The following is a 15,224-nucleotide window of genomic DNA, read 5'->3' as shown; positions in this document are numbered from 1 at the left end:
TTTATCCTTATCCATGATCATAAGGCCCCAAGTGTCATTCAAACAGTATAAGTTACAACTTTGTTTTTGAAAAGTGAGATTCAACTTTGACTTACTAGCATCTACTACCGTAAGTAATTTTTTCACTTACCGCCACCCTATCTTTCTACTTCAGCTAGGCATTTACGACCTTATTTAGTCCGTCAAAACGACAGATTAACACACCATATCAATTTTAGACATAATTAAGCCTCATATCATTCTTAAATTATTGGTTTTCGCCCTTCTCAAATGGTTGATTTATCACCTAGTGAAAGTTAATTTCAATCTACTTTGTACAACATACAATTAGATAATGATTATCAAAAAGCAAATTAGGACATTACTTTAAATTATTTTGTATGAATAAACAATCAATTCCATGCATGTTTTCTCTCTCTAATATATATAAAAGTCAATGGATCATTCAACCAACTTTTAGTTATTTAATTACGACAAAATTTCCACTCGTTTAGGAAACAGATTCATTGAAGATATCAATCAAGCTATCATCATCAATGGTTTGTTTTACAAGAGACATTTTTTTAGTATAGCCAATGTGAACTTTACTTCCAAAAAGGAAATATACAGACTGTTAAACAATAAATATAGGGTAGTATTGATCATATTTATAAAATGAACAAAGAAAAATTAGGAGGATTTTTTTTTTCTTCTTTTTAATCTCGTCCCATTTTTAGCATGCAGATTTTTGCATTTACTATAAAATGTGGGAATTAAAATTGAAGCCGAATATGAAAAGTTACAAAAGGGTGATTTGATTAAGTGTTGGTTTTGGTCATAAAATTGAAGAAAGCTTCTGCTGCAGACCAATATCCATCCCATTGTAAGCAATTGGTGCATACATCCACAAATCATCAGAGCTCAAAAGCTGCATATGAACAAAATATATGTTAATTAAAACCCAACAAATAATCAATTAAAAGTGAAATTTAATGAAAAAATTAGTACTCTATAAAATACCTACCTTTATCTGAAGCTGCAGAAATTTAACATAATGAACTGCTTCCTCAAGCATTGTGCTAATATCAACCTGAAAATTCACCACCCCATTATTAATTAACCTCATTTCAAAATAATATAATACATGTAATTATATATATATATACATATATAAATAATTTGGATTATTAATTATTAAATTATACCTTTGTTCCATTAGGGACAAGTTTCTGCAGAATTCTAAGGCGTTCATTGATTCTCTCTCTTCTCTTCTGCATTAAAGTTTAAAGTTAATTATTAGTCCATTATAAATAGATATAAAACCAAGTTTTCTCATAATATATATATGTATGGGGATGTACCCTTGCGTAAAGGCTTTGTGGATCAGTTGCTGAGCCTCTAGTGGCTCTAGTTTTGGGTTTTGGTGAAGCATTGTTATTGTCATCCTCCGATGAGTTATCGCTGCTGCAACTGTTCATATCACACGACGACCTTCCATTTTCTTGTTCTTCTTCACATTTCCGTCGCCGTGTACTGCTCACTTTTTTGCTATTGCCACTTGATTCTGTGCCTTTCCTACTTTTGATCTGTACCTATTAATTATTATTAAAAAAAAAAAAAACGAAAAACTGTCAATACCATTGTTTATGAAAATTACATTTAATTTAATTTTTTTCAACTATATAACTTCCAAAATCATTTAATGAACACAAAAGTTGATTACATATCATTAATCAATTCAAGTTTAGAAAGATAAGTAGTCATGATAGTATACACAATTTTGTTAAAGAGAAAATGGCATTATAGAGATTATTCAAACTTCTAACACCGTTAATTTTTTTTAATACCATATTAAATCGTTAGTATCTATCAGACGTTTCAACTTATTTTTTTCAAGATTTAAAATTAAACAATAAAAAGAAAATGAGTAAGATTTACTTACATTATTTGAAGTGCGAATTTTCTTATTGGGTTTGATGAGCTGGTTCTGATCATGATCATGATCATCAGGAGCAACAATGGATGATTTCCTTTTGTGATGGAATAAGGGATTATCATCATCTTCATCTCCTAGATGGGTTTGAACAATATCCATGTTAAGAAATTTGTGATCTTCAGAAAACCCAGTACTACTGATTTCTTGCAGCAAAAATTCAGTACTAGAGGCTGAGAAAATGGACTCCAAATTGTTGTTATCTTCATCAATAATTGACATGGACATATGATTGTGACCATAATAATCATCATAGACAGCAGCAGCAGCAGCAATACAAGGAAACGGATACTGATCAACACCATTAGAATCCAAATTAGAACAAAACCAAGCTGCATGATCAGCCATCAAACCTGGCGACGTAGTAGGATGAGGATTAATAATATGCATATAATCCGGATCTTCTAATGATAAAATTGAGCTGCATAAATCCCATTCTCCAGCTTCTCCACTCAAATTACCTCCAAAACAATCCATCCAAGATTTAATTTGTACGAGGATTATTAGTTATTTGTGTTGTGTTGTGTTGTGTTCTGTGTGTGATACCAAAAGAATTGGAAGGTGTGGGTTTTTATATGCTATTGTGCAACGGGACGACACAATAATAATTGACTTGGATTTTTTATTTTGTTTTATATATCATTGGGTTTAGGGTTTGTAAATTAACTAATACTTAAATCAATCATTGTAAATTAAATGGATATAGTCTGAATTCTAAATATGACTGATTAATCGTACGATCAGTTGGCCAAGTTCATGCAATCATAAGCTTAATATAATAAAATTGGCGGGATGAAGTATTAATATTCAAATACACCTTAATTAATCACATTTTTAGACGAATATTACTACAAAATCATTAGCTTAAGAGAGGGAATAAGAAATCCCCAACACAATGAGGCATTGTGTTTGTTAGGCCACCGTGTTAACGACCCCATCATACATTGACAAAATGAGAGAAAAAATTGGAGATCTTTACATAACTTATTTTTTCTATTGTCAATTCTCACATTTATCTGCTTAATACAGCCTCATACCACAAGAATAAAAAAACATTAACTATTTTCCATTCAATAACAGTGAATCCAAAAAATACTATTGCAAATAACTATTGAAAGGAACTCTATAGATTGAAAGAGATCGTGAGAGACTCAATGATCTCTAAATTGCAAAAGTAAGCCGTAACAAAATATTATTGTAATTTATAGGATATTTTTATGGGACTTATCGATCTCTAGCCCTTGAGCTTCTTTGTACTCCTATGCACATAATGAATATCATTTTAGGAGATGATGGGAATGCTCAGACCGTGTCTATGGTCTACCTAGTGAAGATATTTAGGAGATCCAGCCCTATACGTATCATTTTCTAAAAAAGAAAATTATTTTATTGGAATAGTCATATATAATATTTTGAATATACTTTGAAATTTGTTTGAAACATACATATACTTTCAATAAAAACTTAAGTGCAAGATTTCAAAGTTATTTTTTTTCTTTTAATCAATTTTGGTTAATCAAATCCAATGTAATAATCTACCTAGGATTTAATATTATACGGTTTTATTTCGCATTCAAATATTGTAAGATCAACAGGTTATAACGTAAATTAGCCAAAGTGTGGATAAACTATGTCATGCACTCGCGAATAAATATACATAAATAAAAAAGGATCAGTTCCACGCATGCAATGAAAATATACATAGAAAAGATCTGTGTAAATAATATATAACAGTTCAGAAAATATTAAAGAATGAATTAGAAATGAAAACTAAAGAATACATTTAAATTTAAGATTTATTATAAGTATTAATTAAAAACTATACTCAGAAAAGTAGTCTCTTGTGGGTGAGAGAGTAAACAGATTAAGAAGTGATTAAGAGAAATAAGCATGGATATGGGGTTTGTATTAATGATTAAAGAGTTGAAAACTGTAAGAACGTGGAAGTTTTTTTCCTTTAATAAATATTTAATGGGAATATATGGAATGAAAAAAGATATAAAATAAGTTGATAATGAATAAAGAATACAGCTTAGATGTCGGTTGCGTCGTGGGGATGAGTCTTAAGTGTTCATTTGAAAAGTAGTGATCAATGATCATAAAGCCCAGACAACCTCACCTTCAACATCGTTCTCTGTCTCCTAATTTCTCATTTGATTAATCAAAACCACAGCTTTGGTGTTCTTAATTCATTATATTAATGCATGGTGAGATGTAAACATCATTCCATTCTAACCCTTGAACACCCAAATTAAAAAAACAAACAAATAAAGTATGAATTAAGCATGCCTTTCTAAAGGGCTGATTTTCACTGAGGTATATGTTTGGATGGATGTAATTTCAAGTTGTTCAAATGAAATGCTTATAAGTTGAGATGTCTTGCATTTTTTAGGACTATACTCTTCATTATCTACAAATGAGTCTCTACCAACTTGGATGCTTCTTTCCTTGTGTTTTCTTCTCATTATAGGTTTTCACATATTACAATCCACGACTTCATTTATTTCAAGAGAACATCTTCATTCAATTTTCTCCATATTATTTCTCTCCTTCTTTATAATCTTTTAGTGAAAAAAATACACTTTATTTAAAGTCGATTCTAAATGGACAAAGTCCATGTGCTTTCTAATTCGTGATTAATTTTAATTTTAGTCTTTGATTTCCAAGAATATGGAAAAGGTTTATTCAAACTTTATAAAATTTAGCTCCCTTTGATATTTTAATTTAAAAGTTGGTCCAATTTTTTTTTTTATATAGATCTTACTTCTTTGTTATGTATATATCAATTCAAAACTTGATTGTATTATCTTTGAAATTGTAAATGTGTGTATTTTATTGAGTATATTCTAGATATTTACAATTGAAGAAGCACATAATATAAATATACAAAAAAGAAAAAGAATAACGATAATAATAAAATAAGAATACGACTAAATTGGTCTAAAATATTCTTAATAATTTCCAATTCGCACCTAATGGCTAATACATATGGTAAGAAGAATATCTATAGATCCATAGTGGAAAAGTAGAGATGTGTATAGGTGAAAGTAATTTCTATAATTTGATTTTGATAAAGGAAAAAATTATAATAAACTCTCTACAGCTCCATTTTTTCAACTACATATTTAATTGATCTATATTAAATAATTAACATACTTCTAACTCTATTCCTCACTTATGCATAAAATTTCATCCCTACCTAACGAAAATCAATATTAAATACATAAAAATAATATCTAAATTAAAGTTGATAGTCATGTTAGACTATTGAATTTACTCAAAAATTTAAGCTAATAAAAGAAGGTTTAATTTTTTTAATATTATAACACTTTCAACACACTAATGATACTTAAATACATTTAAATGAAATTAATGTGACCATGGTTGACACTAGAACAAAATTATTGTTGCAAACAACTAATTTTTAATAAAACGACTTAAACTTTTTTCTAAAATATACGAGTGCTCATCATTTTAAAATTAGTTATAAAATCATAATTTCAATAAACAAATACCATTAGGTGCATTAAGTTTATACTTATGAAAATATAATAAAAAGTACAAATACATTTTGTGAGAACAAAATAGTTATTTTATATTATAGAAGACCTTGTCTCATTTTTCAACGAATGATGATCTTTCCCTATCATCCTTCTTTGATCATTCTATGATAATATATAAAATTATTATTTAATATTACGAACTAATTAAAGAGAATTAGGAAACTAATATTATACATTTTAAAAGAAAAGACACCTTGGGGTTTGGCATGATAAGAATATAATATTGGATTTTGGGACCTTATCAAACTCATAGCCCGTAAACTTAAGTACAACTCAAATTTAATTTTTAATTAATAGTCTTTTTTTCTTTTCTCTTCTTTGATATGCTTTACAACTCAACCCAAATGAGTTTAGAGATAATCCTAATTACTAAGACCTAAATAGTAGTTAAGTCGGCAATTTATTATTCTATTATTCCTTCCAATTTTAATTTCCATTTTTCAACTATAAATTCGAATACAATAATATTCCTTATTTGAAGCACGACTTTTTGGTGGTTTAAAGTTGAACACGTGTCGAGGAACCAACCTAACACCCGACAAATATTAACATTATTTCATTATTTATATATCAATGAATTTTACCTTCTTCCACAGTAATTATTTAACACGTGGCCATTCTGTGCATTGAAATCATATATGATTGCTTTAAAGGATATATTACTTAATTAACATGAAATACAATTACGATTAATTATATAATTAGCAACTAAAAAGTTTCGGATAGTTATCGTTACTTCACTGACCTTATATTATTGTGCAAATTATATGTAGTTATATTAATTGTGCGATTCTTTAACTTCTTTTCCTTTTTATTCTGCTTAATTACTATCTCTAAACCAAAATCTAAACATTGCATTGATTGTTACCCCATTTTCACCCCGTTTCCTTTATTGAAAAGAAAACTAAATATATCTTGCGTAATTCAATGAAAATAATAGAATATGTCTTAACTGTTCAATGAGTGTATGATTGAGTACATCCTTAATTCTCTTTTGAATTTATTTTTAAAAAATGGTGAAGAAGATTTAAGACAAAATTATTATATATGTGTATTTATTAATTTTTGTTTTGTTGGGGGAAATAAAAAAGAGAATGTCAAAGAGAGAGCAAGAATCCAGCTGTAAGATTTTGAAGATTTATTACAGAACATGAGATTACCTGAACAAAGCCATAAAACTGAAATGGGTATATGTGTTTAGTTTAGGGTTTTTCCATTTTCCCCCTAAGATTCCGGCGGTTAAATCTCACGCGTTGGATAGAGACAATTTTCCACCATTATTTTAATACTTAATCAACTCCATAAACTCCACCCAACAGCAACAAAACAAGTAAATTAACTCAATTTTTTAAAAATTTATTTGTTAGCAATAATTAGAACATTAATCAATTCTTGCTCCGTTCTTTAGTTTTGTCGCCTGAAAAATTGCACCGCCCATGGCACGACCCGACCCTCATCCGCCATTGTTATAACTCAACTCACAGAATAAAATCTCCAAAAATTAAAAAAAAAAAAAAAAAGGATCCCCATATCGGAATAATAATGCCAGAACGGAGACTGGGATTTTATTCCGGCAAACGTGTGATGCCTCGTGTCATGACATCCTTCAAGTTAAAACTCGTACGTGCGAGGATGCGATGACGTGTCTGTGTGTGGGGAGTAGAGTAGGAGTAGCGTTTTCTTTTTCTTTTTAAAGGTTTGTTTGGACACGTGTCGGGTTCAGGGGAGGGTAAGGTTGGGAAATTTGGATTTGAGTAAGGATTGGCATTGCTTGAGCCGTGTTTCAAAGGCTGTGAGAATTACGTTTGAAATTGTTAGTGTGTTCAAATTATTGGCAGTGAGTTTCCCACTTTGCCCTTTGGGATATATAATTAATATTAATTCAAAACTCCAGCGAGCTGTATGCTTTCGCTTTCATCAACACTTCATTTCCAACTTTATATTATTGATTTTAACTTATGATATATATATATATAATGTGTGTGTGTAATAAAGAGGGTGTGCAACAACAACTTTCACTGATTGGAAGTATCATTTAAGATAATCATTCAGCTGTATTTGTCTCTTTTCTTTTTTTTTAAAAAAAAAGAGAAATTATTTTAGCAGTCCTCCACTACACATCAATTAGTAGAGTTTCTTATTGACTCACTAGTTTCTTGCTTTACTTTTATTGCATTTATTCGGGTTTTTTTTCTTTAAAAAAATTGTTGATCACCATGTAAAGTTAGTCCAAATGAAAAAGGTTAGTAAAACTAATTTATTGATATACTTAGACAGATGTATAAAAATACTCCAATTTGAGACAGCTTTTTAAGTATATTTTGTCGAGCTATTGGTGTAATAATATACTTTCATCTATTCAAAGTGATAGATAATAAAACAAAAAACATAGAGGTGGAAATAGAAAATAAAATTGTTAACAAACAAGATATTATTGTTATAGTTATTATTTTTGCTTTGGCTAATATTCAACTGTTTAATTATATATATAAAAAAAGACTATGATAGATAAATTGTGAAATAGTAAAATAAAAACAAAAAAAAAAACCAGATAGTTTTTACAAGGAGCTTTTAACATTTCAAAACCTAAATTAAATACAAATAAACAAGAAGGATTAGTAACTTATGATTTAAATTGGCATATTGAAAGGATAAATCACTATGCAAATCTGAGTATGACAAAGTAGATGCCTAGATACAGAAAATTGAAGATATCTAAGGCATCCACATTCCTTTGTACGTAGTTATATATTTCCATCTTGTACTTAATTGTTTTATAAAAAAAGGTTGAAAAAACATTTACATCTCTCACCTTTGATTCAAGCAAAATTTAATTTATGAATTTTAGTTGTTAACAATTTGATCTTTGTAACCTTTAACAACTTGGTATCTTGAACTCGAATTAATTTAGAGTACTTTAAAATTTGTAACAATTTAGTTTCTATTGTAAAAATTTTAATAGAGTCCACCCATACGAATTTTCATAAAATCCTACTAATATTTATTTACAATTAAAAAAATTGAATTATTACAAATTATAAAATAAAAACATTTATTTGTTGATCAAAATACAAGAGTACTTGTTACAGATTTAAAAATACACTATATAGTAAAAATGAAAGAGATTTACATAATTAGTAGCAAACTCTAACGTGAATTCAACCAAGTTTTGATGTTAGAGAGTATGAATAAGTAGGCATTAAAATGATTGGTTTTGTAGCCGTAGTTATAGAAGCCCAAAGGGTGGGGCCAAGACGTTAAATCAGAGGTTGGCCCAATCCAAAAAGCCTAAGAATCACACACAAACCTGGTTTTGTCTTTTATATAAAAAAAAATTGATTTCTTTCCAATTTTAAAATGAATGGTATCAGTATATGCCCCTTTTTCGCCTTTGTACTTCCAACCCTATCCTTTCAACTTCCAAACATTTGACGAAACAGTTCTTTTACACACACCCCTTTACCAAATCACTTTGAAACAATCCGTCATTGTTTGTTATTACACTTTCTCGAGAGTTTCATTTTCATGCTAGTTTTGATGAGTTACGTGTATAGGGTGCAGAGAAAGCTTAAAACCAATTGCGTGTAAAATTCCCCGTTTTTGGAAAGTTGTTTAAGAAAAATCTGATTTCTTTAAATTAGAATTAAATAAATAAATAAACTAAGAACCACGTGTTTTTCTTCAGGGGCAACGAGAATTGATGAGGAGGCAATTCAACATGTAAATATATAAACCCATGTGTGGCTGCGGCGGCCGCATTGATTTGTGACACGATTTAATTTTGCCTCTAAATTAACTTTTTTTTTTTTTTTTTTTTTTACAAATGGCTAAACCCTATATTGTACTGGATCGGTATTTGTTTAACGACACTTTTTGTTTTTGATTACTATCAATGAAAACAAGCCCACTGGATTGGATTATTCGTTTTGTGTGGGGGGAGAAAAGAAGAAAAGAAAAATAAAGAAACTAGTGATGTTTATTATTTGTTAAGGATAAGAATGGAGTGATGAGTAGGCAGTGACAGCAGCGGAAGCACTTAAAGAACACGTGTACATCTTTATTCAGATTCACCATATATGGGTCCCAGCAGGGTACGTACGTCATCAAGAACTCATCCTACTTGGAATTTTTATTTTTCATTTTTCATTCTGTTGATTCCACGGAGGCTGCTGTTGTTTTAGGAAAGGCGAAAATTATAAACAAAAATAGTGGACTGTTACGACACGACGTTTTAGCTTCACGTACTTCTCCCTGCCCAACTTTCCACCTCTCTTTACCTTTTGATAACGACACTCCAAAATCCATCCTACTCAAATTTTGGTGTGAGCTGAGCTCTGTTACTTGAAATTACAGAAACACCCATAACCGAGAGGAATTGGGAGAAGGGTAAAATGGGAAATTATGGTCGAAAGTGTTTGATAACGAGTCGTTTGAGCGTTGGATTTCGACGTTTAAACACAAAAAACAGAAGCGAAAAGATGAGAATTTTCTGAGAACGTGATGGTGGCGTTGTGTGGGTGAGTGTTTTACCAAATGGCAGTGTTTTAAGGGAAGAAGTGGAGAGGAAATTCAAAAGGGGGGTTTGGAGTTGTAGAAGTCAATTTGAAGACCTTTTAAAAGTGTAAGTGAACTCTTCCTCCTTCCCCACAAATTATTCCAATGTGCACAGAGCATATATGGTCTTTGGTCAATTACGGCATAAACCCAGTGGAGGAATTTTATTTTTAAATTAATGAGTGTGACGACGGACATATCATAATAACAACTCTATTCATTGATTTAAAAAAAAAAAAAAAAAGAAGAAACCCTTAATATAATCCACTTGGGTTACGAATAGACTAAATCCTCAAACAAATACAGCTCTAGAGAAAAGGCCACATAGCCCCCGCAGACCCTTGGCTGCCTTCCACTCATTTTGACATTCGTATTTTACACTTTATGAACACCAAACGCTAACCCACCGTCTCACTCTCACTTGCCTCCTCATTAATTAATTACAAAAATTTAAAATAAATAAATTTTGTATTTTTCTTAAATAACATATGGCGGTGTGTTAATTAGATAGATTCATTGAATTATGAGGTAGGGGTTAGCTTGTGTGAGAAGTAAGTTGTGTGTACACAGGTAGTTTGGTTGTAGACGGAAATGAAATAGGAAAGGCCAAAGAGTCGGTATTTGTGGATAAAATTGAACACTTAAAGCAACTGCCAGTAGTAAATGTTTGAATTTGAAGTGTTTGAAGGATAAACTATTTTGATTTGAAAAATATGTAGTAGATGTAAAGGAAAATTTAGTAGAATATAAAATCTAGTACTCTTCCTAGCTTGAAATAGTTAAAAGAAACAACAACAATGCATATGTTCTCATGTCACCTTTAACCAGTGATTCTGATGTGTGAAATTAATATTGAACTGTAAATGAAGGTTTTAAAATAAGGTTGGGGTATGTGGAAGATGGTTAGTTTGTGTTAGGAAAAGTAAGAAAGAGCGCCGGCTGCTGCAATGCAATTAACCGCGTTTGTGGTATTGACTTGGAACGTTGAATAGTATTTTTATTGATATTTATGAAGGGCATTTTGGTATTGTAAAACTCACTCAGTCACTTACTTGCAACTTTCCACTCTTCTAATTTTGTGTTGTTGACCCAACTGGGTCCTCCTTGGCTACCAAGAAATACCCTCTAACCAAACGTGATGTCTTCAAATTTATATTCTTCCCTTTTCTATTTTTATTTATTTATGTAATAACTTGAGCATCTCTCTTACTTTCTCACCACTTGTCACGCAACTTCCTTACTCTTCCATCTGTTTTTTCCTTCCTTATAAACCCATCCATCCCTTCTTTCACTCTTATCACTCCAAAACACACTTTCAACTTTCAACTTTCAACTTTCATCCAATTCTCGATCTCTTCTGTTTCATCATCTTCACATCTCTTTCTCTCTAATGGCTCTTGAAGCTCTGAATTCTCCTACAACTCCATCACCAGCTCTTCACTACGACGACCCAAACCTCAATTCATTTGAGTCTTGGTCTAAGCGGAAGAGAACTAAGCGTCCACGTGGATTTGATAACCCTCCTACTGAGGAAGAGTATTTAGCCTTATGTCTCATCATGCTTGCTCGTGGTGGCGCAACCGCTAATTCTGATTCTGATCACCCACTTGACTATGAAGTTCCAATTCCTGCTCAACCCATATCTGTTGTTAAACTTAGTTACAAGTGCTCTGTTTGTGACAAAGCTTTTTCGTCTTATCAAGCTTTGGGTGGACATAAAGCTAGCCACAGAAAGTCAGCTACAGGAGAAGATCAATCCACTTCCTCCACCACAACTACTTCCGCCACCGCTACTGCCACCGCCACCGTCGCTGGAGCTAAATCCCACCAGTGCTCTATTTGTCACAAGTCTTTTCCCACCGGTCAAGCCTTAGGCGGTCACAAACGTTGCCACTACGACGGCGGACTCAGTAACAACAACAATCACACGCAGAGTCATCCTAACAACAACAACAACAACAACAACGCCGCCACTGCGCCGGTGACATCGTCCGAAGGAGTTGGGTCTACTCACACACAGAGTCACAGCCACCGTGACTTTGACCTTAACCTCCCAGCCTTGCCGGAGTTATCACCGGGATTCTTTATCTCTGCCGGGGACGACGAGGTTCAAAGCCCATTACCTCTGAAGAAGCCTCGTATATTAACAATTCCTAAAATTGAGATTTCTCAAAATTAATCAATTAGGAATCATTCAGTTGCAGAAATCTTAGAGAAAAGAAACAGAATTTGTTTGAATTTGTTTGTTTAGTAGGTGATTTGTTTGTGTGTAAATAGAAGGAAAGTAGACACTAGATTATAACCCCCCACCCACCATTTACACCCTTTGTTTGTTCTACTCCTATACCCAATATTGTTCTTTGTAAGTTCATCCACATGATAAATTCAATTGATTATTTCTTTTTTCATTCATAATTCTCTAATTAAATAAGAAATTAATCACATTTACATAGTAAATAAATGAAACATATTTCACTAGAAAAAAGGGGGATCCAAATTCAATGCACGCAAGGAATCGGCATAATGAAGGTATGAAGAGATGGGTGGGGAGTTGGCGTGGGGCGACGTGCAGGGCATGCGTGGGCGATGGATGATGCCACAGTTTGTTGCGTTCGTTTTATCACTGGGGTGAAAAGTTCTCATTTTTCTTCACTTTTTACCTCTTTTTACTCTTTGACTCTGTTTCCTTTTATATATGCCGGCGATGATTCTCAAGGGTTTACACATTAAAATGTCTATAATTCTTATACTTTTTAACTTAGGACGCGTGTTGTTATTGTCAGTTTCTTCTCATCTTTTTTTTTTTTGTAAGGCTAACGCCATTGGAAGTGTGAAAAATAAAAAATTTATGGGAAAATTTTTAGGAGTAGTCATTCTTCCACCTGCAATTCCATTGGGGTTGGCAAAGTATGATTTTGCCACGTACCCAAGTAAAGGAAAACCAAAAAGGATGGAACTTTAAAATCCTAATCTGGGATTTATTTATTTTTTATTTTTTAGAAAAGAAAAGAAAAAAAGATACGACTTTTGTGTGGACTCTTTCCGCAAGTAAGGAACGATCTGGATTTGGTGCAAAGCAATTAGAGGCAAAGCCACCGCGTCCGGAATATTCTCAAAAGAGGAATAAACTTCCCATGAGTTGCGCCATAAAGCAAGAGGAAAAGGAGAACAGCAAGATCAATTGTGGTGTACGCGTAAAATTAAAAAGAAAAAAGGCAGGTAATGGAAAGGAAGCTACATCATAAGAAGGAACAACACAAAGCAATGACTTATTCAGAGGGTGTGTATGTGTATGTGTATGTGTGTGCGTGTGCCTGTGTGTGAAAGTTGAAAGTTGAAAATTGAAAGTTGAAAAGTAGGGATTGCGTGTGGGGAGTTGAGTTTGAATGTTTAAAGAGATGATGAGGCCAAGCAGATATTAGTGTTTACATTAGAAAGAAAGAAAAAGTCAACCGCGAGGGGTTAGGGAGTGAGTTTTTAGTGTCCAAAAACAGAGAGCCATTTTTTATGTGGTTTGTTGAGAGAAAAAGGAAGGGCCCAGATAATTAAAGACGTACGTAGGGGGTTTGGTTTGAGGGACGGTGTGTTGTTTTTATATGTAAATGTGTGTTGGTGGGGGCAAGGGAAAGGGGAAGAAGAGGCAACAGAAATGGATAATTAGAAAAAGAGAAAAGGGAGGGGTCGGCCGACCCAAGTGGAGAAACAGGACGCACAAGTGGGATTGGTTTGTTAAGTTAAGATGGAATTGGAATTTTCAATATTTGGAGAAGTTGGGAATTGGATTGATGGCATGTAATGCAAATTGGAAAGTGGAAATGATGAGAGCCACACCACCATTGCCGCCGCATCCGCACCCGCCGCCCTTCACAATACAGAGACCCCCAAAAGTGGAGCTCAGAATCTTTGTGGATTTCATACCCATTTTATCACTTATTGTTTTCCTGCATTCTATTCTATTCTATTTTATTTTAAGAAAAGTTATTTTTGTTACTTATTTACTTTTTCTTTTTGTTTGTAATTACTAATTAGTGAGTAATATGTGTGCCACATTCTCAAACATTGTGCATGTTAATTACTGAAATTCAATGTGTTTCTTTTCTAAGAAAAGAGATTTGATTGTGTGCTTTTAGATCACTTGAGATTTCTTAGCTAAAGATAATAAGCGTAGAAAAGAGGTGTAGTTATCTTAATTCACTCAATTAAAAATTATTATAAAACTAAAAGGGAAAAGCATACAGTTTTATAATTTTTTTATTGTTTAATACTATAGAAATAGAAAGAGGAAAAGGAGGAACTGGGGAAGTTATGGTTTAAATTTGGGCTTAGAATTAGGACCAGGGATAAACAATTATGATTTATTTTAGAATACCGTAAAATTTGATACACTTGATATGTTTGATACATTTGGTGTATAGCATTATTTATTAATACATTCAATCGATTAAATACATTTGATATATTTTAAGTCATGCGGATACATTTGATACACGCTATTGATATACAATTATAAACTTGATTGATATACATTATAATAATTCACTTTACTATATATAAAGTAAGCCAAAACAAAACTAATGGTACAAAGTAAAACAAAATCATAATTATATATCATATTACAATTAATGTACCATTGATATTCTAAAATCGTGATTAATACAACAAAAAAGAAATGAATCTGTGATGCCTAATACCAATACATCTACATCAAAGGCACCGTTAAAGAAGCAAAACCAAAAAAAAAAAAAAACTTAAAAAAACTTCAAATTGTTGAAAATACAAAAGAACGAACTCCTAAAACCACTAAGACGATTTCAAGATGAAGAACGAAATTAAAATTATAAATCCATTTTTATATGAGTTTCGAACGACTTGACAAACAATTCACAAATAAAGACTCCCTTATTGATTTGGAAAACCAATTAAAATCTTTCAACGGTCAAAAATGAAAAAACACGAATTGTAGATAAATAATTTGAATGGTAGTTTGAAAATAATATAACATATTTAAGATAGAAAATAATTTCAAAAAGTAATTTCTTTTTCATATTGTTTATCTATAATATTTCTAAACTGTGTTTCATAGAATATTATAAAAAAACTAACCATCCTCCTTCAAAAGTGAGAGAAGAAATATA

The 15,224-nt window shown here is 31.7% G+C and overlaps 2 protein-coding genes across 2 annotated transcripts; one reads left to right on the top strand and one right to left on the bottom strand.

Moving 5' to 3' along the window:
* Window positions 1–444: 444 nt before the first annotated feature.
* On the bottom strand, window positions 445–2,497 carry LOC101209196 (transcription factor bHLH84). The gene is made up of 5 exons (XM_004141354.3): window positions 1,922–2,497; window positions 1,341–1,571; window positions 1,185–1,250; window positions 1,004–1,069; window positions 445–907 (listed from the first exon to the last, which is right to left on the bottom strand). Exons 1-5 carry the CDS (start codon window positions 2,447–2,449, stop codon window positions 815–817), a joined length of 984 nt encoding a protein of 327 aa, XP_004141402.1. The 5' UTR covers window positions 2,450–2,497; the 3' UTR covers window positions 445–814.
* Window positions 2,498–11,370: 8,873 nt separating this feature from the next.
* LOC101221218 (zinc finger protein ZAT10) lies at window positions 11,371–12,499 on the top strand. Its single transcript, XM_004141237.3, has one exon. The coding sequence runs from the start codon at window positions 11,480–11,482 to the stop codon at window positions 12,266–12,268; it is 789 nt and encodes a 262-aa protein (XP_004141285.1). The 5' UTR covers window positions 11,371–11,479; the 3' UTR covers window positions 12,269–12,499.
* Window positions 12,500–15,224: the final 2,725 nt, after the last annotated feature.

This window comes from Cucumis sativus, chromosome 4 (assembly GCF_000004075.3).
Source record: "Cucumis sativus cultivar 9930 chromosome 4, Cucumber_9930_V3, whole genome shotgun sequence".
Classification (NCBI taxonomy): Eukaryota; Viridiplantae; Streptophyta; class Magnoliopsida; order Cucurbitales; family Cucurbitaceae; genus Cucumis; species Cucumis sativus.
Note: the sequence above shows the minus strand (reverse complement) of the source record. Positions and strands in the feature narration are given on the sequence as shown.

Bases quoted from the DNA above. Each gene is read 5' to 3' on its own strand.
- LOC101209196 (XM_004141354.3), bottom strand. From the start codon at position 2,449: ATGGATTGTTTTGGAGGTAATTTGAGTGGAGAAGCTGGAGAATGGGAT. The intron at 1,572-1,921 runs GTAAGTAAATCT...AATAATTAATAG, and splicing joins AAATTCGCACTTCAAATAAT to GTACAGATCAAAAGTAGGAA. The intron at 1,070-1,184 runs GTATAATTTAAT...GTGAATTTTCAG, and splicing joins TTGTCCCTAATGGAACAAAG to GTTGATATTAGCACAATGCT.
- LOC101221218 (XM_004141237.3), top strand. From the start codon at position 11,480: ATGGCTCTTGAAGCTCTGAATTCTCCTACAACTCCATCACCAGCTCTT.